Genomic DNA, 27,961 nt, shown 5'->3' with positions numbered 1-27,961 from the left:
GTATAATTGTGGATCAAGCTCCAAATATATTAAATGCCGAGAGAAGTAAAAGATATTGAAATTTTTCAGTGATATTCGAATAATTTCTCATGACCGGTAATAGAAACCCAAAGTTGTTTTATTTCACTGAAAAGTATCGATGTCCGACAGAGAACGAATTGCAATGACACTTTTCGAGATTCATGGCGTCGAATAGGGTCACGTAAGAAAGAGTGCATCGCTGGGGAATCCTCGTGTGAAAAATAACTTCTTCTGAGGAACAATTAAGAAAATGACGTCCGTAAATTTTCGTAAGTCACAGAAGCGTTTTAAAAGTGTCTCTTCGTGAACGACGTAATTGCTTCCATCAATCCGCACTGAGACAAATTAAAGTAGCATCAGCGAATGCGGCACAGCCTCTTGGATTTAACGACATTTCCATAGTTCAAAGAACGATTGAGACAGATAGTTCTTCGATAAGAATTCTTCGTTAGAATATCTAAAACGAAATGACGCACGAAATTAAAGGAAAAAAATTTAAGAAGGAAGAGCGATTCTAAACTAAAATTCTTCTTAATCTTAAAAGAATGACGTTTCTCTTTCATTTATTAAAAAATAATTTTGAAGAAATCATTTCGATATTCGATCAATTGTTAACGAAGCTGACAAAATAGATACATTAATGACATACAATTAGAATTTTCAAATTCGTATAAAAAGAATTATTAAGGGCCATGAAATTGCTGGATATTGTCGTCATTAGTGGGGCGCAAATAAAAGTAACGTTTGAGATACCTGGCGCGAGCAAAGAGGGTCCCGCCTTATTTTTCCTAGAATACTAATTAAGTATTACTAATTAATTCTGCAGGTTGATGTAATTTATGCGAACAGCTCGTTACCAAACAGGTGGTATTCAGCGGCTAATGACCTAGGAACACCAATAATTCATTGATTAACGCCATCTACTGAATAAACAATAAACGCTCCACTCTGCCATCCGTCCTCGTACTCTCTCTCTCTCTCTCTCTCTCTCTCCCCTTCTATATATATATATATATATATATATATATATATAGAAAGAGGGAGATATATATATATATATATATATATATATATATATATATATATATATAGAAAGAGGGAGAGAGAGAGAGAGAGAGAGAGAGAGAGAGAGAGAGAGCGTCGGGTTCGCCACTCTTTTCTTCTCCCACTAGAATATAACAGTCAGATTTAATAAGACACCACGATAATTCATTACAGGTTGCACGAGTGCTTTCTGAAAAGCCGCGGGGGAAATTTAATACTTTTTCAGCATACCCTCAAAAACATTACCTTAATAGGAGATCTCATTAGGTCTTAATTGTATTCTAAAGTGTATATCTCGAATAGACTTTGTCGCCGAAAAAAGAGTAACTAGAAGCTCAGATTTAGTATCGGTTGTTCGAGAACAGATTGAATCCCACCTTTTCTCAATCTTTCTTCTTTCCTGTCTTTCTATTGTGCACGGTACATAGCTGCACGCACGATTGAACGGAGAAGCTAAGGAAGAGATAGGTGAAATCTATACAGGATAACGTCCCTGCTGGAGTATCGGGATGGCGGATCGGCAATTTATCGAAGACGGAGACCGTTCGCGACGGAATAGGCAAGTAACTACCGAGCATTACGAGGTTTTCACAGCGATCTGGATAAAATAGCGTATAATTAGATAGGGTGTAAGATATATTTGGAGTGTGTCCATGTTGGCCTACGGCCAGAGTTCACCCTTTTGATATACACCCGTAAACGAGGTCAAGAAGGTGCCCCCCGTGTCAGGGGGGTAGACCGCCACCGCATTCGGCAACTCTCGTACCGCATGGATTGATTAAATCTGCTATAAATTATTAGTTGTTATTTGATTTCGATCAGGGCCAGTGCGCAGTATGGTTTTCATATTTATCGTTTCGTAGCTTTTAACGATAACCGTCGCGAAAATTTTGATTAATGGAAGGGAAGATTGGGGTCGGCATTGAATGAACGCGTTTACGAGTAAACACACTTTGGTCGACGAAGAATTAAATATTCGTAACGTGTTTTATTTATGGAAGATTAATATTTCTAGAGCACCTTTGTACAGTAATTTATTAAGTAACAATATTTCCAAGTCGACCAGTAACAACTCTTTATAATTTTACAAGTTCACGTCGAATAAGGCAATCAAACCGGTTATAGTTTGTAAAAATAGAATTTCTAAGTATTATAAATAATCTAATGACATTGTTTCTTGTGTTCTAAAATATTGTAGGTATCTAGTAATATGTATATTAAGGGACTTCAAATATTGATTCATTCAGTAATTCCAATGTAATTCCAGTTTTCGATACCACGAGACATCGAATCAAGCGGAAAGACGAGGTTCGTTAACGCTAATTAGAATTAATAGATAACAATGTAAGTCGACAGTATCGAACGTAATCCACGTCATTTATGAACATGCTGCGTGCGTTCACGAGAGAGCTTTAGCTTAGCTTAACACCGTAGAAAATTAATTGCGCACACTTGACAAGTTAAGCCGCAGCGTATAATTAAGAAATATCTGATGCCAAACTTTCGCCCAGTTCGGAATTTATAGCAACGCCAATGTTCGAGAATTTATCAGCTAGTGACGCAAAGGTTCGTCAAGTGCAACACCGATATTTCAAGAAAAATAGAGCAAAGTGATGTACAATATCAAAAGAACAGTAAATGGCTTTCCGTGTTATATTGTAAATTATGTGCGACACTTTATCGACTATAAAAATTTACTTGCAACTTACGTATCTTTTCTCACTTTTGACAAGAAATAATAAGCCATTATTACTTTGTAATCTTGTGCTTTAAGAATTTTATTTTTTGCAAGTATTTTCTCGAAATTATAAAAATATAAGTATAGTAGAGCATGCCTTATTCGAATTAATAGAGAGACAAATCTGTTCAGCTAATAGAACAATCATCTTTCCGATATGAAATTTCATTTATTTGAATATCGAAATTAATTGACAGATTCTTTAAATATTTATGGACTTCATATCTTTTTGGCTGTTAAATCACATTATTTTTTCAACATAAACAACTGCATCGAGCTGTATTCTTTTTGTACTTTGAACCATCGAATTTCTTTTTCGAACGCTACGAATGCTCCAACTTGAGAAGACACCTCTTCGTTACCATTTTTGTTTGCTGTTTCCATTTATATAAATTCGTCCTTATTATCGTTTTTATCGTAACAAAACTATTTCATTATATCAATATATTTAAGGTTGTTTTTTTACTGTTGTCAGCATCTGAGCAATTTACGTACTTTAGATTGTTTTCAATATCATGCTTTTATCTTTTAATATCTGTGATTGTGGCTTTTCCAACATCATGTATTTTGATTCTGTTGTACGTACATTCCTTTCGAGCTTTTTAAGTACGTAGTATTTTGTCCCGATAGTTAGAATGCTATTAGTTTCATACTAAGTTCCTATAATCAGAATTCATTTAATCGAATAAAGGGAAGAATACATTGTGTACGAACACTAATAAAATATGTACATATTTGAAACGGAAAAAGGCATTAGATTCTGGGGAATATTATGTTCGGATAATAGAACGTTCGGATATTAGAGTATTTGGATAATGGCTGTACAAATAAGGGAACCCCTACTGTAGTAATATCATCTTTTACCAAATCAATCCAGTTACGTGAATTCGCTTTTCAACGCAAATACCAATATCGTTGGACTTTCAAGTTTCGTTGTGTGCGCGCTAAGAGATTCACAATACTCAGCACTCAGGATTCAGTTGTCCATTTCCTTGCGTACAACCGTTTGGTTCGCGTGCTTCATCGTTTCTAGTTTGATTCACAAAAGGTCTAGAGCCTGCATCGAGAGCGACTATGATTCTGAAACGGGGAACGAGGTAGATAAGGGGTTCGCGATTATTCACCGTTGAATTTCAGTTCCTCGCGTTCAACGTTTGCACGATGGCCCTCACGATGGCTCAACGAAAAGCCGGCGTAGCGACTGATTTGCTAAAATTATTCTTTAGGTTGAAAGTAACGAGCGTGGTGTTGCCGATAACCGACAGGAAACGGCCACTCGTAAATCCTCCTCGTATCATATGATTCACGAAATGGTCTGGTAGTTTCATTATGTTCTACGTAATTGGCGACTCGTCTCAGGACTCGACTGTTCCGAAAATGGACCCTTCCTTTCGCCAAGATAACGCGCTGTAATAAATCATCTGCAACGAACAGCTCACCGAGAAATCTTTGGTATCTTCTTTTTAATCATTCGTAAAAAAGATGCTTACTCTGATGTTATTTAAAAGGTAAAATGCCGAAGCGAGTAGGAAAGTAATTGAACGCTGAGTATTTCGACCTCGTGAACTGCGATTGACTGCCACTGATGTAAAATTACATCATTTTATAAAATAACAGAAAGGTGATAAAGGACGAAACAATATCAAAATGTAAATAAATTTAAGATCCGTAAAGAAATTATCGTTCGACATAATAAGTAATTATTATGATATGCTACTGTGAAAAGTGGAAGTCCACAATAACCAGCTATAGTTTTATTTCCTTTCAACTTCTCCTTACTTTACTGATTACAAACTCGATAAGAATTTCCAAAATGTTCCATAGACATTTGACTCAGTAATGAAACAATAAATTTTCATATATAAAAATATGGATAACGTGAATAATACTGCGAGTACAATGTGAATAACGTTCACTAACAAAATTTTATTACTCCACCTCAACACCTTATCATCAAACCCAGCAAAACGCAAGAAATCAAAGATACCATTTTGTGATTTCAGAAAGCCTTAGAGAGTACTTCACCAAGTATGGGGACATCACAGAAGTCATGATCATGAAAGATCCCACCACGCGACGATCAAGGTAAGCGAGATTCCGTTCAAGAAACACCTTAACGTTCCCTAAAAAAAGAAACTATCCCTATTCTACCCCTTATTCTTCTTTTATCAGTTACAAAAATTTATCGACCAGGGACTTCTTCGCGTATCTTTGCGTCTTTATGCATGGCGATAGCGATCCAACGGATATCCTGTCTTTTAATAGCGATACGAGTATTCGCGATCGCTTATCTCGACGTAGTTTTATGGAACGTGGTACCCTTCGGATCCTGAGTTATGAGGGCGTTTGACGGTCGACCATGGATTCCTAGACCCCTTATTAGAAGCGTCCCGCAGTTCTGCGTTCGCGTGTTCACGTTTCCTTTCGACCGCAGACATGCAAGCCGACTGCCGCGTTCTATTCTTGCGCATTATGCTAATCGCAACTCGGATTAAACAAGCGGCGAATATATAATATCGGTATTCGTTAAGAACGACTTGGGGCCATCAGATCGGTCATTAGCCGCGATAACGACGATCTTAGTAGCCAAAATGCCAGGCCCGTTGGTGCTTTTATGGATTAATAACATTATAAGATAATGATTGGTTGTGCCACTTCGGAAATGATTGAAAAGAGGCTGTCACGAAACTTGTTGATATACGAACAACCTACAGCGATGATTAATTGAATGCGAAGATTTATATGTTAGGAAAAATGATGCCATATTGCTTTTAGAAATATTTAATTCGTTCAGTAAGACAAAGTAACTAGAATAATTGTGTCGTTTTTATACCGATTTCGGAGAAGAAGGAAAGTATCTCAATTCGACATGTATATTCTCTCTTTTCTCTTTTTCATATCTATGTTTGCCGATTTCTCTGAAACGGCTTGACCAATCGAAGAGGTCCTTCTTGCATCATATACGGCATCTTCGGTTGATCCTATTACAAAATTTTTTTGCATTTGCTTTTTTTATTAAACTATATTTTTTTGCAAAAATCTTCCAAGGCTAGTCCACTGAACGCACTCGTTTGCGAAATTTCTCCGATTTGTTCATTGTTAGGTATTGTTATTGCAGAAAATTTTTTATTCACTAATTTCATTTACATGTGTTCAGTGATTGATCTGCAATTATTGGATTGATATCGAGATAATTTCAAAGCATCAACTTGTCGCAGAAAACATTGTTCTGCGGATTCGATTTTCGACCATAAAGCACTTTCATTGCGAAATAATATGTGACACAGTATTACATTGTAAAAATATCCTCCTCTATCATTGTTTAAAGTATAATATCGTTGGCGGAACTCACTTATTCCTTATTCGCATGCAAGGTTGTACAGTTCATGTAATTTTTTATTCATTGATAAGAATTAAGAATTGAAATAAATAATAAATAGATAGAATTAAATTACCACTTTATTAATGACAATGAAGAGCATTTTACGTTGGCTCTAATATTAATCGCATCACTAAAAAATTTAAAATAAAAGATTTTTGCTGAGAAACTATTACTTATTTCGAAATATGCTAAAAACTACAAAATAATTTCTACTTTAATTCTATTTTAATTAGGCACATATGTAACAATTGTTAAGAATACTCACTTACTTCCTAAACAGCACATTAAATATATTGCAACCTTCTCGAAGTCGGCACAAAGTTAAAAATACAACAAGTGTATAGTCTATATTAATTTCTAATTGTATAACATCCGTAATGGTAACGGTTGTATCTTAAGTTAGTAACAAACTTGTTGTATATATGATTCCATTCATCAGTACACTGTTAATACACTGAGCGTCATTTGTACCCACGCGGGTACAAATGGCGTTTTTCAATGTGGTTACTATTAAAACATGTTTTTGATGACTTCTGTGTAATAATATATTGCAATTTAATGAAATGAAATTGAGACATGAGGCTTGAATAATATAAATATAAATGCGCTAAAATTTTTTAGTATGCCGTTCAAGCATTGCCATACTAGAAACATTTTAAGACATCTTGCTCCGCCCTCGAAAACCTTGCTATATATTTAATATGCTATTTCATAAATAAATGAGTAATTTTGACTGTTGTTGAATATGCGCCTAAATAAAATACAAATAAAATAGAAAATATTTCATACTTTTCATCACATTTCGATACCGGCGATATCTTATTTTCAAAATATCTTTTATCAACATTATCAAATATTTGTCTCATTCCTTAATTATAAGTGCGATTAAGTAAAATTGATTTCCTTTCTTTTCAGTCATTTTTTCTTTCTTATATAATTATAATCGACTGAGAAAAGAACATTTATCGATGGGTCTGAAATATCTTGTAGAAATTGACAATCGAATTTCGAGGCAGGCTGATAACCTATTTTCGGCACGGTCGGACCGTTTGTGATGTCTTACGATAGATACGGGAAAGGGATAACGGACACGAAATCCGCGTGCGCGCAGATGCGAGCGAAACTATCTGGTGCAGCGGGCGGCGAGTTGGTAAGTGCGATGCATCTGCGGTAGATAGCGAAAGGAAATAATGGGCGCCTGGGATCGGTTGGTGGTGCGCGCAGGTAAAGCTAGCTCTTTCACGTTCGTTGTCACATTTATCTGGCTGATAAGTCTATTCTTGGCCAGCGCATCTGGCCCTACCATCTTCGAATACGTGGCGCGTGCTGGATGCCTATAAGAGTACGTGTCATTATTAATGCCATGCACCGCGTTGCCAAAATAGAGCTTGCACGCGTGCGTTGTCTGAACTATCAGTTTTAACATAGAATTCATTAATGACTGTACAGGAGGTTTTTTAAAAATTAAGATTAAGAGATAAATTTAACTCTCAATATTATTAAGTCATGGATGATCACGATTGGTTTGGGTTAGATTGGCTTGATTTTGAGATATTTAATTTCTACTCGCGTTGAAGGCCAGCAATGATATATTCATCGAGTATAAAATATAAAATATATGTACAGATAAAACTGCTGTAAAATTGAATAATTTGTTTCAAACTGCCGTGAATCATTTGTATTATTGCCAATTATATCGCTAACCATTTGAGGATTAAATGTTTCCGCAAAAATAGAAAATCGGTACAGCCAATTCATTTTTCACATAACTATGAAAGAATTACGAGTTTTCAGAAATAAGGATTTCAACTTTTGAATCTACGATGGAGGATCATGCCCGCCTCCAGAACCAAAACGTTATTATATAATTATTTCGTATTCTAATTCGAGAAGTGGCGAATAATTTGCAGTTCATATGCGTCACGGTGGTGACAAATGTCCGCTGCTCCTTTCGATGCCAGCATTTCGTCGCGAAATATTAAGCGCGACTCGCACGAGTACACCTGTCGAATAAAAACGTTCGAGCGAATTGAGCGGAAATTGTAAATCTGTACGGTTGTCAGCGAGTCGACAAAATTTATGAATGGAAAAACACTGATGTATACACTGTTATATTGGAAGCTGGGAAACATGATCAAGCTGGGAGAAGAGTTAATAGCGTGTTGTACAGACCAATATGAATTTATCGATGGTTTTAATAAGATTTCCTCGCTTCTTGCTAGAGATCCTCGAATATTTGCTCCGACGCAGGAAAACCAAAATAATCTCCGTCGTTTTCTCGGGGATATTGATGACGTCATTGCCATGTGTGAACTCGTCAAGAATTTCTGCCCTGTTTCTCGTATCGGGAACACCGGTAAATGCGGAAAGGCAAGGGTAACTGACAAGCTGAGGATTGGCACGTCTATAAATAATTGAACCCTCCGAACGAATACATCTTCGCGTCTCCTTATACACTTGAAACTCTTACGTTTGGAAACGCGTTTAAGCGTGATCATCGAGAAGCTGGGACGTTAGCTCGTCGCCAAGTTTACGAACGTCTGAAAGTTTAGCGCGAATTGTTAAAGATATGAAACATCAAATAATTTCGAATTTTTAAGTTTGAATATTTAAAATTTGAAATTTAAATTGAAAATTATTTTAAGCCTGAAATCCGTTTCATCAACACTTTGCGTCTAATATATTGGGAGATTTCAATGCTTGCGAGTGATCGTTAATCCTCCAAATTCTAATTTCATTTTGTTTCCTTTCTGCGAACTTTAGGCGGAACCAGAATGGTTTTTTGCAGTTTATCACCACTGCATTAATGTATTCATTACGTAATTTTGCGTGACTCGGCGCAAGGAACGACGGACGTCTTGAGTTTATTCGATTTTACCACACCAGCATTCCTATACTAGCCGTTCTTACTTTTCGCTCATATTTCAACGTTTATTATTTTGTAATATTGATAATTAAATAATTTATTTTACTGTAGATTATTCGAATATATATTAAATATTAAACACGTCTCCACTGATAGTAAATCATTTTCAACAGAACAAAGATTTGACGAAACCAGTCGCTCGCTCGCTCATTCTTTGAACTCCTACCGAGATAGTTGCTTTCTGTTAATTCAGACTCCCGTGCAATTTGCACAGTTTCCCTCTAATTGTATCTTAACAGCTGATGCAAATTGTCCGAAGTTCTGGTTAAGTTTCCAAGTGAAATTGTTGCGTCGTGACTCGGTAACCTTGCGAGCGTTGTGACTCGAGCTCGTCTAGACGTTTTGCGTTGCATACCGAACAAAAACAGGCATTTTCACCTGCAAACGAAATCGAGCAACAATTACAGAGGCGAGTCTGACAGACAGAAAATCCACGCGCCGGTTACGAACGTTAAATGCCGGCATCAGAGTAATTACCGGTTTTTAAGTGGAGGAAACGAGGGGACGACAACGACCACGACGTCGACGAGGGTTGAAAGAAGGGGTGAGAAATCGACGGGGAGGGTGTGTCGAGGTGGCACAGGTGGCTCTGCACCGAAGGGGAAGCGGTCGAATTTCAAGTGCAAAGTGCTTTCCGAAAGTGGATTCCAGCAATTTCGGGAAATCCTCCTTGTCATCGTGCTGCAATTGACAGTGTCGCGTATTGAAAGTACTCAGAGATACAAAATTTTGTGGCTTAGCATATCATAATTTTTTATTTTGATTATTTTTGAAAAACAAAGACTTTTCAGTGTTGTACTTGAATAACAGTATTTAACCCTCTGAATTATTCTTCACTCATTCGTCAACGTTACTCATCAAGGTGGAATCTTTGGAATGCTGGGATCAGAATTCATGCTCTCTTTACTGTGAGTTACGTAGGATTAAGGTCAGCCTATTTTCGTTAAATTACAAATGTATGTCTGAAATTTATTATTACTTACCATGTACACGTCAACTATACCAACTCTTTTTTATACTCTCGGTAGCTTCCCTCATGAAGAGCTCACCTACTCGCTTATTCGCGCTATTACAGAATTCATTTTGTTCGTTCGGACGTTAAAACGATACATAGATACTCTAAATGTCGCAGATTCCAGAGTGACACCGTTACCTTGATAATTCATTACATTCGTCATGGTGTAATTATAGTAATACGTTCCACAAAGTGGTACGCTTTCATGATTTACGTTACTTCTGTGTGAATAGGAGATAGCCGGTTTTCCTTTTGATGTATCCTCGAATGGCTCGTGATCAAAGCATGGTATAAACATGCAAGCGAGTGGAATGTTCGACATGCCGAAACCATCGTGTCGCGATTCGCTTCGCGTAGTCGGGGAATTAAGTCCTGGACACTTTGACATATTGCTTGACACTGAAACAACAGAATAAAGAGGACAAGGCGTCAACTATCACGCCTGGTGGGGTCGTTCGCGACGATTTGATGACGCAGTCTCCGTGTTAGCGTGGAAATTGTGTCACATCCGGTTCTTCTTTCATACCGATTAAACTGTCTTCGTGTCTCTGCAAATTACATAGTGACGGAAGACGTGGCGTGCTCGTGCGAATCAACATCTCCAGTTGCGATTCGAGACGATCTTCTTCGAATTTCTGTCTGTCCGTTGTTAATTAGCCGTTGATATATTGGTCTTGATTCTGAGCTATGAAACAAGTGTTTGATGTTAACGTTTACTGGTCGGAATCATCATCATTGAAATGTGATTTTCTGAACGTTTCTCTTTCATTTTTAAGGGTGTTTCATTTATCCTACGTTAAAGCAAAGTAAAATTAAATAGTTAGTGATCGTGCGTAACGAGAATACGATAGAACGTTGTATATTATTTATAGTAACATACGTAGTACGTTATTTATAAAAGAAACATATATATAGTACATCATTTATAACATAATGTTATTTATAATAAGAATATCACGCTATTTATAATTAGATTGTGGATGTTTATGTATTTATGGGAAATATAAGGATATATAAATGCACTGAATGCATCAAACAATGTATGTATAAAAAGTTCAAAGTATAGTATTTGTTATAATATTTGGTTGGTAAAACAAATCTCTACTTACACTTAGCTATTCCTTTAGCTGTATTCATAGAAATATCAACTTTTTATTTATAATAAAAGAAACTATCACTCTGCACGTTTTAGAGACATACGACACCAATGAATTTAGCGTTTTAGTTTTAGGGTTTTAGTTTTAGCCAAATTCAGTTAGCAAGAGGTTATCGGAGACGATGCATTGATAAAAGTAGATAAGACGCTGATAACGGTTGTCGAAATTGCAATATTCACGATCGGCCATGGTGATCATTAGCTTCCTTAGAAACTCGGAATCGTCCGAGACATCAGGCAGCATTGAATTATTCTCTCTAGTAACGTTTATCTCGATGTTCTATTGCCTTTTACCGTATCTGAAATTCATTAACTCTAGGCTACTACACTGCTAATTGGCGCGTTTCTATAACGGTGTGTTGTTAAAGGGATTGTACTGCGATAATCGCAGTTAAATTGTCGCGCGACTCTTTAAATTATCCTATCTCGTTTGCTCTAACGTCGGTTACTCTCTACTCCCTTACTCTTCTCCGTTTAATTAATTGGCCAGAAACTTTCCGCCGTCCGACTCAACTCTCTCTCTAATTATTCATTCCGTTTCGTTCCCGTGAGAACGAGCAAGAGAACGAGAAAGGGAGAAAACACGAAGAAAGAAGAAGGAAGAGTAAATGAGAGCAGAGAAAAGCGGATAGAGGGCACGGCCGGACAACAAAACGAAACACGGGACAACTTACTTGCGCCGAGTTATAAAACAGAAGCAACAGCCGGGCCTATTCACACCAGCTTATTATGCAGAAATAAAGCCCATAGAATCGAATTGCAGGCCCCCTTTCCTTTCGCGTTCGTTCTATTATCCTCCTCGAAGTTCGCCGGGATAACCCCTCCGAGTCCAATGACAATTAGGAATTCCAGTCATTGGTCTTTCTAAAAGACCTTTATTCGCAAACGTGTTTTAAGCTTGTTGAACGTTGAACCATCGTGGTGTTTTGTAATTTTTTAAATCGCTCTTGCGATCGAGTTTGTCTTATGAGAGAAGAAACGTGTTTTTATAAGGATTAACACATTAAGGATCAAGCAGTGAAATCATACGTCAAAGCTATAGGTATTTTGCAGGAATACATTATACAGATCAAAAATAGGAAAATTTCTATATTTAAATAAAAAAGTAGTTAATAATAATGTTATAAATTCTTATTTCTTCAAACTTCATAAAATTATAGGATCTAGGCAAAAGGGGAAGTATTGTATAAGATATATTGAATAAATCTTTGGAATTTCTTCTTATAGCTACAATATTAAAAAATAGAGTATAATTATGTAAATTAACTGTAAAAGAGAAAATCGTTAATAGATATAATGAAAAGTTAGTATAAATCTAGGATTGATGAAAATTATATGAAATTAAATCACAATTTAATTAACGATTTAATTTACAATATAGAAATTAAAATTCCTGTTCATTCAAAAATATCTCAAAGAAGTCCTGATATACCGTTCTCATATATCAAGGAAAGAGTTGAAAATCAATCCAACATCGTCCAGATTCACTCCCCTATTCATTTTAAAACACCATCCACGATGTTGAACGTGTTGCCTCCGAATAAGCCTTAAACGAGCGCAGGAACGTATTCTGGGAAATGGTCCAATTACTTTCGGACAAGCGTGTTCCCGTCTGTAGCACGTTACGCATTATCAACCGGGACGTGTCCTCGATAGATTTAAATTTCTTTTCCGCAGATCTGGGAAATTTCTCTGGCAGGTGGAAGCCGCTTAAATGGCAGCTGAAGGGAGACAGGTTGAATGAGGACGACAGGCGAGGACGAGATAGAGAAACGTCGTCTAGGGCTCGGGAACAAGGGTGGTTGAATCCCTCAGCGCCACGTCGTAGCTCATATCTGGCGCAAAGGGACGCGGATCCTGTATGCAGGGGGTGAACCATGGGGTTACTCTGCGGGTTGTAAATTAATGGTTAGCTCGTTGCACGGGGTTGCCTCGTCCTAAGGGTTCTGCTTGATCTATGGGTGGCGTGTGTGCTAGGTCAAACGGGTCTTGCCCGGTAGATACGAGGGCCTCGCGAAAACGGTCATCTCCCTCTTTCCTTGATCGGCCGAAAATCGATACTCTCCTATCCACACTGTCCTCTTCCTGTCCTCGCGTATTCCGTTGCAGACGCATCTCCTTCCTAGTGGTCCATTTCACGTATTATCTATTCCGCCATCGATATTCGAGAGTGCAAAGTGTTTGCTTCCAGATCGAGGTTGCCGCGTCTTTGAGATGCAAAAGCCAGGGACACGGATCACTTTTGCAATTTAGACGAATACGGCTGGTAGTCGCGATGGAACTCGAACCGATCGACGCTCGATACCTTACGATTCGATAACGGTTAAATAGTTAGCTTCGGACTCTTAGTTTCGTATGTAATATAACGTAAAAACGAGAGACGAAAGAATTTGACATTATCCATTTTCGAATCCTGGCGATCGCCAAAATCTTCATCCATCTCGTTGCTTAATGATCTTGGTATTGTGTGGTTCGGGAATTACTAACTCGCGATTATACGACTTTTACGATCGCTTCGGGTCTCCTGGATAGTCTACACGATCTCGGTAGCCCGCTATCGAACAGTAAATGGGATCTGGAAGACAACTTCGATGCCAGAACAGTACTTTCGAAGTACCTGCAAGCGACCGTTATTCCACCCGTTAAATGAATCGAAATCCTCATTTCTGGTGGTTTTGTCCCCCAAACCCCTCGGCGAATGAGACGGCTGTAAGATACGAAGAGTAGAGCGTGAAGAGGGGCTGAAACGAAGCGTTCTCCTATCGACAGTCTCATTTCCTGCTTTGAACTTATCAAGACAAATACACGTTCAACACGCTCCGCCGTTCTTCCAGCTGGTCTCTCGCGATCGGAAAATATCTCTAATGAACAAACTATCCGATTTGAGCCCCCCTGCCAAACCGTGTTGCTTGCCACGCTGCTGGCACGCCACTCTCCTCCCATCAGCTTCGAGAAGGTTGGAAGTCTTCGATAACCAATCTCAATTTCACCGTGGTGTATTCGTTACGTGGTTGCTACCTCCCATTTTGGTCTTCCTCTTTCCCGTTTTCTCTCATTTTTTGCTCCTGTCTGTCCGTTGTCTATATACTAGCCGCCTTATCAGAGACCAGTTGGAAATTACGTCTTCTTCGTGATCGTTGTGGCCTGAAAACGTCGTCCAAGGTTTTTAAGCGACGAATATAGACATGCCAGTGGTAATTTTCTTTTCTACGACTTTTTGTAACAGACAGACGAAACACGCTTATTCTGTTGCGTAAGTTTCTGGAAATTATTCTTCGAGAGAGCATTGTTGCATCCACCAAATCCCACCTGTCGAAGGTGAATTATATTGGGACAAAAGAGCGGTGAATAGGGGAACTATTCGATACCCGAATTAAAAGGAATCGAGGGGAGAATTTTCAGGGAAATAAAGGGACTCGTCCCTGGAAATCGTTGAATGGAATTTTAAATTCGGATAAATTTTGCGAAAGAGATAGGAAAACGATTTACCTTACTTATGCCAATTTTGAAACGTAGAATACAGCGGAGAAAGTGTTGGAATAAGGATTAAAATTAAGGATTAAAATAAGAAAATAAATATAACGTACACAACCTAGAACTTTTCCAAAAAATCGGTCTTTTTTATCGGAACGTTGATTGGAAATCACGAGTCATGATTTCCCCAGGACCTTCGGCAAGCAGGGGTAATCGTGGAGTTGAGGGGATGCGCCCAGTATCCGTCAGCAAGAAAGCAATTTTAAAATTGGCTAATGGCCGATAGTTTCTCCGATTACTTCAATCACAGTCTCGTTCGTCTTACTTGTAGAAAATCCCATTACTTGGCCTCCTCGACTTCGCTAGCAACGAATACAGACTCGAAAGAATTGAGCTTAATTCGCGTGACCGTTCATTTTATCGTGAGTGAATTTGCCTCGTGAAACTTGAGCGAAATTTTCATCGAATGTCAAACGATACCAGTTACGGAAAGCGGAAAAGAAAATTGCTAGTACGTCACGGACCCGTAGAAGGGGTTGGAGGAGAAGCAAGCAAAGACTATAGAGGCGTCTGCCCGCCAGGCAATCTGTTAATTCGATCGTAAATCGTCGTTAGCGGAAAATTTAGTTGGAACTTACCAACGATAATTACATAGGTTTTGCAGCGGCGGTGCCTGAAAACGAGACGAGATGGAACGGGAGGGAGAACGAGTCGGGAAGAACGAGAAGGAAACGAAACGGTGGCAGGAATAGCGGCAGCTGAAGTAAAATTTATTGGGCGATAAGCGGCTTGCAACTTTCTTCCCTTACGATCGTCATTCTTTATCAGGCCACTCGTGGTCGACACCAACGTATCGAGCCTGGGATACTAGGCTTTATGAATCGCGATTATTAAGATCTTTGCTACATCATAGATCTTCCTTCCCTATTCTGTACCTTTTCCCGCAGTAGCCGATCACCGATGAAAATGTCGCCACGTGCCACTTCCGCTCCTCTATCTTCATACAGCTAGCACCGAGACGAAAGCTCTTGCCGATAGTTCGGATTGCCTTCGTTGTTTCCGCCAGCGGATAGCATCTTTCTTAGTTCCTCGTGAAATCTACTTGGTACGAAATAAGGAAGTACAACAGAAGTTGGAAAAGTTGTTCTTCTTATTGTCATATCTGTAAGTTTTAATGCAGAAAATTAGAAAACTTTTTGAAATCGAATTGTTCCATTGATAAAATATTTGAATTTACGATGTTGTTTCATAATATAAACTTCTCAGAAGGCAAAGTGATTTTTATCAATTTTTCAATTTTATTACATAGATGCACAATTAACATACAATTATTACAAAAAACAAATTACTTACTTTAGAAATTCGTTTATTGCAAGAAGATAATGTAAATAATAGCAAATTCCAAGATAAATTTAAAAAATGGTATTTGTAACGTCATTTAAAAACATCTTTTAAATTTATGAAGTTGATCAATGTGACTACTGGAATGTGGTAATTCCTTATATTGAAAAATATTATCTTACAGATCAGGAATAAACTATAACAAAAGGATATTTTAAAGACTTTAACGCAACGGAGGAAAATTTTAATCCACAGTAGCTTTGTAACAAGTGTATTATTTTAAATAGCGTATCTCTCATTTTCTTGATATCTTAGATATCTTCTTATTTTCGTGTTTTCCGCAATGAAAACAAGGTTGAAGGGGGCTGGTTATAAGGTTTTCCGGCCGATAGGAGCGCGCGCGGTCGAAACTAGCGCACGAGCGATGGATGAGAAAGGTGTTGAGTAATTTATCAGGGTGTGTGAAAGGCATGGATTGCGATGGTACGGGTTTCTCGTCCGTAAACGCGCGGATCAGCGTAACGTGAAGTCTTATCTGGTCAGCGGGAGTCCCAAGGGTGGTCATATCCCCATTGCACGGGATACGATAATCTTCTTAGATAACCTGTGACAGCAATGGAACGTCATAAATTTGGTATCTGTTATTCGCGTGCGTAACAACGGGGACAACTGATTCCTTAACGCGATACGTTTTCGTAATGAATTGTTCGTTTAAGCAGTATGATCCGTATGCCGACAGACAATCTTATTGCAAAGTAATTCGCTGTCTCTGCATATAAGCGGTTCACTGAAATATGACGTTTCCATTTGCGTAACCATTTGTTTTCAATACTTCTTACATTTGTTCTCGTTTCTTTGAAAAAATTAATCATGCAAAATTAAATTGCTTAGCTTAAAATTCGTTTAGATTTTATTAAACAGATCGTGGATTAGATATGAATTTTCTTGAAACCATACAGCTACGTAGTGAATAGCTAGTTGAAACTGTTAATTTCTTACAGTTTCAACTTGTTAAAGCAGTTATTTAACGACCATGTCTTCGAGTATCAACTTATCAATCCGACAGTTCAATTATTCTTGCTTTAAACGAAGAATACTAAGGACGGTTAAAAACTTCACTCGAAAATACCTCGTTGGAAAATATAGAAAAATATGGAAAAATATGAAATTTCTCTTCGTTAACCATCCATAGGACATATCAAATACACATGGTACCTCGTCATTTCATTGATACTACGATTAATCATCGTTCGGGACGCGTGATTGTATTGATACCCGGAATGCATGTTATGCGTGACGAGGAAAAAGCTTCGCAAAGGAGTATCATTCGGCAGAGGAGCGAAAATGATGGAAGATCAGTATGGTACGCCTCGAGGTTTTTCTCCGGTCGATTCTTTCAGCCTGCTGGGCACCTCCTTCTCCCGTTTCGTTGGTCGGTGTTCCGTGTTTCGTGGCGGGAACACGCGATTCCCGCGTTAACTCCCGCAGGGCGCAGCGGGTGTCCTCGCGCGGACCTCGCATTATCCCACCTCCACCTTCCGATTCACCCTCCGAGTCCCGCAACCCCCGTTCTCCACCTATGAACGTACACACAACACACGTGACGGCCGTTTTCCTGCTATCTCGACCTCGGTCGGACCCGGTGTACGTATACGAGTTTCCATCCACCCTCATTTATTCTTCGACGAGGCTCCGTGTTGCAGATGTACCGGCGTTTAATAACGCATGCACGCATCGACCGTTAAATTTAGCCCTACGGAAATTAAGAGTTTACCTCGGTTAATCGCCGGCCAGGCAACCTGTGAGCACGCGATTCCAGTGTGAATTCTTCCGTTACACTCGACGACTCGACGCGCACCGAGGTGTTCGTCGATTTGAATAACACGCGGTGAAATTATGTTTGCTAGTGATTTTAATATTTATGTGCTTTATGAAGATATTTTGGCGAATTTGTCTTCTTTTCTTTAACCATGAAGTAGATATTATTACGTATAATTGGAAATACTTTACATTTTTTAAATTCTTGCTTTGTGGAATCACTTTTTCCTTCTGAAATAGATAAAACAATTGAAAGAAATTAATGTTGGCAATTTTGTAAAGTTTGATTTTATAAAGCTTTATATTTCTATAATTTACTAGAGAAACGAGTTTATAGCGCATAGGAGATCAGTTGGAAAAATAATTGCAACACGTATTGTTAGCTGCGGTCGGAAGTCAGACTAATTAAATCGAATTAAAGTGCAGTTACTAGTGAGGCAATTCCATTGGTTATTTTCAAGCGGAAATCTGGAACGACGCCGACCGACCTCGATACCCGTCATCTCACTAAGGCGGAAAATGCCGCAAATCCAATTATAAATTAAGGATCTCACGAATAGAACCGCGATAAAAGACTCTTCGAGTATCCGTGGATATTCCATTTGAATAGCCCAACTTTGTTCTCTTTTCCTTCCTAACACACTTTTCCAGAGCAAAAAGAAGAGAAGCGAACGAATTTCTCTATGTATATTGGCAAGAAACGTTACATCGTATTGACGTGATTATATAAAAGAATAATTCTTTTCAATACAAAATTCTAACTAGTTTTCTTTTTTGAAACCTCATTCTATCATATCGTTTTTATAAATTGTTCGTGAATCGTTGTGATAAAAAGCATAAATGATTCTTCCTGATCCCACGCTACGAAATATCATATATTTTATACGATGATTGATAGTATCTTATCGTGTCTTAAGATACGAAACAGGAGAGAAATACATATTTCTCGGAGGTACTGATTCGTGTTTTGGACCAGCAGCAGTACGCGTACTAATCGACGGATCACAGTCGAGGCAGAAATAACGTTGCCTCCGTGAACAAGCAGCCAAAACTCTCAAAAAAGTGGATGGCTGGCGAATTAATCGAGTGGTAAAATTCCTCGAGCTCAATTATTTCGCTGTTGCAGCAGCGTAACGGCGCAATGAGACGACTGCGTCTCACCAAAGGTACACCTGTGACCGCGATCCTATACGCCGTTTCATCTTTAGAGAAAGGTATGCGTTATTAATACACGACGTCTAACTGCGGGTCTGCGGTCAAACAAACCGTGCAGTAGAAACGGAACAACGACAGGCTGGAATTGAATTGATCGGAAACTCGGAAGCGTTCGTCTGCAAAAATTCAGACGTTTCGGCATGATTCTACAACACCTGGTGGAACACCTGGGAATTCCGTTTTTCTCGAAATACATCTGTGAGTTGGCGAACCCTGTGCCACGTCATTACATGTTGAATGCAGGAACGCAGTCAGCAACGTCATTAAGCAAATCAATCGGACTGGTCTGTCTGAAATTTAATGGGTATTCGCGCCATCGAGCATACCAGACCGCGGTTTCTCGTTTTCCCACTCCCTTTCTCTCGACCTGTGCCACTTCTACCAGGTACCTAGCACCGCGATAAATTATACGATTGTAGCTTTTTGCGTGTAGCACAGCGTTCGGACGATTTATGGACCACCATCGTTCGTTATCTTCTCCTCTTTTTTTCCAGATTCATGGTGGAGCATGAATGAATCTTTCGAGAACCGACCTTCTGCTTTTTTTTAGAAAGAATTATGCCATGAAATGAATTTTATTCGATAATGACCTAATATCGGTAGATCGTTCAAAATATTCTTTCGTGCTTGACATAATCTGAGTTTACTTTTATAGCGCAGGAAAGTGTCAAGGGATTGTTTCAGTTATGTAATGGAAGTTTCGGAAGTTTTGTACGGTTGATACCTAAGAGGTTTGTTTTACATAGTACAAATTTGCACGTAATCGCTAATTTCTGTTCGTCATCCGAAACTATCTGGTGCAATTTATTCATGCAGAGCCGGGTATCGGTGGAACGATATCGAGCTACGCGGCAGTTAAGTTTGGTCGGAAATTGTACCTACAACTTCTAACGACTCCTGTCGTTATTTCTGACCAAGCGTAACAAGAACATTGTACCGGGCTACGAACATATTCGAGAGCAAGATACTCAGCAACTTCGGAACTTTAACAGGCCAGCTTCCGCGTTACACACAACTCGCGTCTTTACGATGTTCCGCACGACATCGTTCGAAAACTCCGGTGATCGATCGATCGCCTGTCGGATCAAGAATTCTTAACCCCTCTAATCGATATCGCGTAATTAAATCCTCCATAGCTCAAACATGTACCCACGTAACTTCTTCTAACATTTGATGAAGTATTGCTACATGGTACAAGTATCTGAAGGACGAGTTCTAGTTAGCTTCATCTTTGATACCTTAGCCTACCTTTTTTTCTAAGAGATCATTTAAATTCTTGATTGAATCTAGGATACGATGATGACCAGTGTAGATTCAAGTTTGGAATTTTTCTCATGGCTGTCGAAGTAAATGACTGTATTATTTTAGGTATATCACATTTACGACACTGAATTATTCTAGTTCCACCAAACCCTAACCTAATCCTAAGCATTTGGTACATCCTGCTCATCGTACATTCTCCACCTCTAATACTCTAAATTCATCACTGTATTCCACACATTCTTGACTCACTTGTTAAAAATTCCTCTATTTATTAACGATACGAGACATAATAAAAACTTATTTCACATCTATATAAACTAAAAGCCCAAAATTCTAATTTAACTATGAAAATCACTAGAATACCCTGACACGAAAATCTCTGCAATCCTATATAAGTTGAACCAGTAGCAGCCAGCGTAAAATTCATGGTCGGACAATGAGAATTAGTCGGACCAGTTTGACTTAACGTTTTAATTGCGATCGACCTGCAGGCCTGTTAACTGGTTAACCGGTTGGCCGGTGTGCGCGCCGGTACGCGTCGGTACGCGTGTCGCCGAGCCATCGTCCAGAACTATCTTCCATCCTGCTATTTGTAAACTAACCCGACTTCGCGAGCGGATAGTACACACGCGTGTATATACAACGTCCTTCTCTGTCTGTCGGTGACGGTTGCGAGTGCAACCGCTTGTATTCAGGATAGATCGCTACTGACCCGTTGTTAAGTTAGTTTGCTATGTTTCGTGCCACTATGCACAGAGTAATTTTGCTAATTAAGTCAGCGGGGGTTGGGGAATCAAAGCTGGCGCGAAGGAATACCGGAAAAACCGTGGCTCACGACCGACATTGCGGTTCTAGATCGTGTTCTGGAAATGTCAGTTGGTATTGTGGTTTCGAATATTTGGCACTCATGAGAACGATTAATTTTCTCTGATAAATATGATGAATCTTGTGGAAATTGCCCCATTAATAGATTGTGCAGATATTATTATGATTATTATGATAGAATAATAACAATGTTTTTGAAAAATTGTTAATATATAGAAACAAAGAGTAAATCGATCACTTTTAAAATTCTATTACATTCGATATATCTATTTATATTGGACATGTTAAACATTCCACTTTTTTTAAATAAAAAATTCGGATTGCAAGACATAACGATTGGAATATTTTGTAAGCCGAGTTATACAATAGATCCTGCAAGCTTCCATGCAAACCAGCCTATTAATTAAAGCTGGCACGGCGTAATAAAAATTTTCGCAGAAGAATGTTCAAAAAAGAATCGTGACTCGCGTGCGGTGCGAAAGACAAAGGTATCGCGAAAATGGATGAGCGTTCTATTATACGTGGCGCTGAATGGAGAAACGCGCGTCACGAAGGATCGAAGGGTCCGCTGGGGGGGGGGGACAGAAAAGCGAGAGGGACGCGCGAGGGGGTGGAATAAATGGTGGCTCGACGGGGTTGGTTACCGCGTATAAACCCACGTTGCGTACAATTACGGTAACTAATCACATTATTTTCGTAGCAACGACACACTGTAATACGTTATAACATCTTTGCCAACTCTCGATCACCTTCTGATTCTTTACTTAACCTCGGTTCGAGTGTTTCACTCTCCTCCTGCACGCTTCGAAACTATTGGCCTACATGATGAAGAAGTACAAAATTTGTGTTAGCTGCAGTCAACGTATGAAATCGTCATGCACAATGATGATAGAAGGATGTCGCGTCGCGTTATGTCGTTTCGTATCGTCTATGCATGAATTTCTGCGTACATTTAACTGTATCTACAAAATTATCAAGCACCACTTCTGGCGCATATTTCTGCTACTGATTTAAGATCGTGAATCGTCATCGATTTCTTTTTGCAATGTACGCGTATGTATGTCCAGAAGCTTTTAAAGTATATTTTAATATCATGTGATGCGTATGCATAGTCGAGATTTGCGCGTTTAATTAACAAATGTACACTCGCGTTCGGACGATGCGTCACCTATTAAAAACTAGCGAGCCAAACATACGAGAAATTGAAATGGAGAAATTAAACCGTACGACGGGGCGAGCTGTACAAAAAAATAAATTCCTTTTTGGTGTACGAGCGCGCGTGCACGACCGAACGAGGAATGAACTCGACGGGGTGTCTGTGCCAACGAAAGGTAGACAAACCAAACTGAGCAAATACGGCGGATGTGTATTGGTTTCACTTCTCACGCCTCTGCTCTTTTTTTTTATCAACGTTCCCTTTTTTTCCTGATTTCTCTCGCTGTTTTTACCCTTTTGTCTTTATATAACCGCACACTCGTTCGGTCGATCTGCAGTTCCGAGCCGCGAATTCATAGCGAGTACTGCGAAAAAATCGTGAAGTTGAAAATAAAACAAAAGCAGAGAATTTTCACGATGTACGCCACACCATCAGTTGTAACAGAGAGCCTCTTATCAATCGTGCAATGTATGTCTTGAAGCGGGTGTTAAGTGGTAGGGCGAGAAGCCAACCCGGCCGTTCGAATCGACGATTACGAATCGGCAGAATGCAACACACCGCAACACCTTTTTTATTATGATCATTTTTACGTCGTTGATTTTTATCCAGAGCGTTTTGGTTATTCGAGAATTCCGCTATCGTACCTCTGACGATTTATTCATTTATAGACTCGTTCATTTGCAAACATTGCACTACGGTTATACGAAAATATTTTTTCTTCTCTGCTCCGCTAGCACCGAAACACGTACCTCAAATTGAACTGCCTGTTATGCCTCTGGTTGTATCTCGCTCTATTTCACCGCCCTTTTCCCAGATCGCGTTCCTTATAAACCGGCTTGTTGTTACTTTTCCTGAATTGCTTGTAAATTGTTTCAAAGCTTCAGCCAACGAACGCTCTGCCCTGCTTTCATATATGTGGTTTAACATAATAATAATTGTTAGAAATTATTCCATTACAAATCCATTTATTTATTTTCGGAGAAATTGTATGGACGAAAGCATTTTATTTATTATCAATTAACTCGAATGGGAGTGGGTATGAATACTTCCAACAAACTTGATATATATCTTATACCGATATGTATAACACCTACACATTTCCTTTTTCGTTATTTTAGAGTACGCTTAAAATTTTGGATGGATGTACACTCTTCTTTCGCGCTGTATATTTCAAACACGAATTCATACACGCATATCTCTAATAATACAAAATCACTTGTAGTAATATGAAATTACAAAATAATTTTCATTCCATCTAATGATAATCACCCAACAATGATTTTAAAACAAACTTCCTCTAATGAAACAGAAAAGTTCCATATTATTTTCCATAAACGATAAAGCGAAAATTTAATCGTAGGTCAAAACAGTTGGCACTCTGTTAAAATACCAATTCCTCTTCTTGTTTTATCCAGCCTGAAACCACCCTTACCTCAGCTGTTACGCAACGTCAGGTACCCTTGCTACCTTTAGTACTCGAACCCATTAACCTTTATATTCGATGTTACATCATTCGACATGCATGCGACAAACATACACACGTATCTCCGCGATCGATCCAATATCGTTAAGGATCGAATCGTCGCTGGAATTCATTGGCCTGACCAATAACACGCATCGTCGAGCCGTAACACCGGCGTTCGGTGTCCGATCGAACGGCAACATTTTTCAGGCGTAATCACGTCCGCCATTAAACGGCGACCGAAGCTCGTCTGGAATGGTGGGGCTCTCACAGTCATGTAACGCGGTTAGATACGATTACGCGGCACGTATATTGTGCACGATGCTTACCGCGATAATGGGCGTTCGCATTAACAACGATGCGACCATCGCACAGCGATCGGTTAGACCCAGTCGGCGTCGTACGATTTCCCGGCTCGTTACGGCCGTCCGATGACGTCACTGGTCCCGTGGATATACTCGATCAAAGTCGATCGGGACTATGTCAGAATCGTAGTAATCTGCCAGGAGATAATTGCGTTACTCCGGAAACTCTGATTAGCAACGTTAATTAGAGAATAGCGATGATGCGTTGCGCTGTCGAGAGCCCCCACTGTTCGGCGCTCGCTCGTCGGCCGCTGCCCTTCCAATTCGAGCAACTTAATTATCCGATTAGTCTACCTACGGGGTACCACAATGTCCGCGCTTCCCTCGCCCTTTTCTCCATATTATTGCTATCTTTTCCCTCGTTTCATTTTCTTCGTTTTTGATTCTTACTTTCACACTAGTAAAATTTCGCCGATGTTATGACCTCAAAAATTAATATCAGTGGTATTTACTAAACGGATCCACTAAAGGATTAATAGAAAAAGACTTTAAATTCCTTTCAAAGTTTCCTTTTCGACATTTTTATAACGATTCTCGAGAAAACGTTTCTTTAAATGCAACAATTACTATAAGAATACCCTACCTACAATAACAGAATTGTTTCATAAGATCTTGGAAGCTTTCATCTTACGTCGGTCTGTTCAAAGTAATCTACTTGCTGATGTACTTTCACTATTCTTCCGGAGACTTTTCAAGTCGGAGCGTATCGAACGGTTCTCGAATAAGGCAGCCACGCATTTGTTCAGAGAATAGGACGGCCGTTACGTCGAATTGCCTTTTATTTGCACAGTTAAGTCAACCTGTACCCCGCAGCTCGGGGGCATCGATAGAATGGGCGTCGAAAAGGCGGCAGATAAGGGCCAGTCGCGGTTGGAAGAAATAATTGAAACGTCGAGGACGTTTGATTCATTTCCCGCGGCTTTTCTTCTCATTTTACACAGAGCCCCCGCGGATTGGCGGCGGCCGCCACGGTCAGGATTCCCTCTAGAAGTGCTAGAACTGAAAGAGGAAGAGGAAACGAACAGAAGACGGTAGAAATTCAGCGCAATGGCGTGGCGAAGGAGACACGGCCTCAAGAAGAGAGAGAGAGAGAAAGGACGCGGAAGATCGCGCGATACGACATGAGAAACGTCAAAGACTACGGTATATCTGATTGGACGAGGCGTCTTGGGTCTATAGGAATGCACTTATCCGATTGGCTCTGCAATTCAGCCGTGTCAGCTTCTTTTTCCGATGCGTCGCGCCTTGTCTCGCCCCCTTTATCCTCCTCCGATGCGACCGACAACCACCCATCGCGTGGCTGATTCTCCTCTGCGAACTTTCGTATCAGATAGGATTTGAATTTCTTTAAAATAGAGAACCGTCCGACAACGTCGAGTCTTACAGACGGCAGTTTTTGGTGTACATATGTAGCCCGCCTGCGCATCCCCTCGACGACGCGTAAATGGGAAAGTTTCCTCGAGTCACGACTCCAGAAATTTAAACGCCGTATGACCCGATTCAAGGGATCCGTCCTGATTCTTGATTCTTTCAAAAGCTGCTTTTGGTGCGTGTTTTAACCCTCTTAAGAGATTTCCGCTTGTCTCTCCGAAAAGCAGCTAGCTTTTGTTGTTGTTCCATATTTAACGGCTTTCGAAAGCGTCTGCAAGTGAGAAATATATCGCGGACGATATCTTTCTGGCTGTTTGGGAGTTAAGTTTCCTTTTTGTGAATCGTGTCAAGTTACTCTTACGTTTATCAAGAAACAACCGTATTCTGAACGTTTAATAATAAAAATCAAAGAATTATTTTTCTATAACATCGTTCTCCTTATTGAATCCTCTTGTACAATAATTTGCTAATTAATAATATTATTTTAGTAGATGTCATATCTCGATATTAACAAATTAAAAGTTACAGGTTTTGATTTCTTGTTACATAAATAATTTTTGCAATTTTATTTCATGTATAGTAATCAATTGATCTATAATTTGTAAAATTCGCGTGTGAAACTTCAATCGTTGGCAGGGATTTCCAAAAATACTCGATAATAACTCTGATCCGTTGTTTCGGGGCTGTTTTAGCCACCGACCTTCGACCAAAATTATTACAACGCACATTCTATCGCAAGGGAAGAGGCCCTTGCGATCATAAACATCGTCGAAACAGCGTATGGTGTTTCATTAGCGACGATAACCTGTTTACTGGCGTTCTCCAATGATATACCATTGCGATGCAACGGTGTGTGCATACTGGGTACCATAAGCTCTATTTCTCTTCGTCCCTTGCACGTGAATACACACGTATAAACACATAAAGGTTCTGGTGAACCTTGGTCGAACCGGTCATAGTGGTACATAGATGCTACGTGACGCTATAGGGCAACAGCCAAGTCGTCCGAACAACCTGTCAGTGGCCCGAGATGAATTCACAGCGAATTGAATAGTACACGACATCTAATATACATGGTGTCTCACATGTTCCGTGATGCGTCACGTCCTTTTGACTTGACATTATTTATGGTCTCGTTGTAAATACGTTAGGTCGCTCTCTTTCTCTAATTCTTCTATTGACTTTCTCTTATTCTCTGATATTTACATCGATTCTATTTTTATTTATTTTATCTCTTTCTTGCTGTGATTTCAGTTTTTATTGCCGTTGTTTCTTTCATCCAGTTGAAATTTCAGTTTAGAATTTCTTTATTGCTTGTTTCTAATCACTTGATGTGTTCGCCAAATCTTATTGAAACTAGCTTAGAAATTAAATCAAACATTTAATCAAACATTTAATTTCTATGAAACTCCTTTGCTTATTTTATACGATGTCTACATAAAGTCAGGTTACTTAAATTCAAGTCAATTAATTTGTCTCGTATAGATACTATACGCGTAATTATAGTTGTACTCTCATTTATTTCTTACTTATTTACGAAAAGTACATTTCTTAGTTCTTCATATACTATTTCGTTTACGATTTAAGACTGTCAAGCCAAATCGATGATTCGCCGCACATGTACTCTTCGTCTCTTCAAACTTTTCCAATTCTCTCCCCCGTTTTTACCAACCTTTTCCCATTTCTTCGCGTCATATCTCTATTTTTAATGTGAATTCACCTCCTCCACCCTTTTCTCGTTTCTGTTCCTAGACTTACGCTTGGCTCGATGTATTCGTTGCATCGCAGGATGCACGGAAATGTTCGCAGAAACTTCTCGTCTAACAACTAGTACGCGTAACGCTTGGTGACCTCGCGATGCGCTGCTCGGTAGCCGAAGTTCAGTCATATCTCTTCGACCTGTTTGCTTACAACCTCGGAGCGCAAATCGTAAAACCTCGGACGATTTATGCGTTACGTAGTGATGTTGGATCTTTTCGAACTTCGTTTCGGTAAACGTCGCTTCTTTTTAATGATTCGAACAACTCGACGCTCGGCTAAGCATTTCCTGGGAAATGGTTCGTGACTTTTCACCGTGGCACCGGTTTCCGGGCATTTCGCATGCAAGCGTGGGTCGCACTCGAATTTTATGGGTCGCGATTAAGAGAGAGGAGAAACGATATTTCGACGATTATTTCATGACTATTTGAACATAATTTCCGCGAATTCTCACGAGATATTCGTGAAATATCAGATCGTGGTTTTATATTTAACGCGAAGTTCGTTAGAGTTTGAAATTAATCAGAAAGGAAAAGAAGAAAAGGAAAAATCTGGTAATCGGAACGAGATTTCATGGATTTCAATAACAGACTGGTCTCTCTTTGTGTTCCCGTAAATTAATTTTCTTCTT

The 27,961-nt window shown here is 39.3% G+C and overlaps 1 protein-coding gene across 4 annotated transcripts in view; it reads left to right on the top strand.

Annotated features, from left to right (window-relative positions):
* LOC126918485 (RNA-binding protein Musashi homolog Rbp6) overlaps window positions 1–27,961 on the top strand; it is a 771,768-nt gene that overhangs the window by 326,589 nt on the left and 417,218 nt on the right. For all 4 annotated transcript variants that reach the window (XM_050726419.1, XM_050726417.1, XM_050726418.1 and 1 more), the window contains one exon: window positions 4,807–4,888. In XM_050726419.1, coding sequence (XP_050582376.1) covers window positions 4,807–4,888 — 82 coding nt within the window. Of the gene's footprint in view, window positions 1–4,806; window positions 4,889–27,961 lie in introns of those variants that run through there.

Source organism: Bombus affinis, chromosome 7 (assembly GCF_024516045.1).
Source record: "Bombus affinis isolate iyBomAffi1 chromosome 7, iyBomAffi1.2, whole genome shotgun sequence".
In the NCBI taxonomy this organism is placed as follows: Eukaryota; Metazoa; Arthropoda; class Insecta; order Hymenoptera; family Apidae; genus Bombus; species Bombus affinis.
Note: the sequence above shows the minus strand (reverse complement) of the source record. Positions and strands in the feature narration are given on the sequence as shown.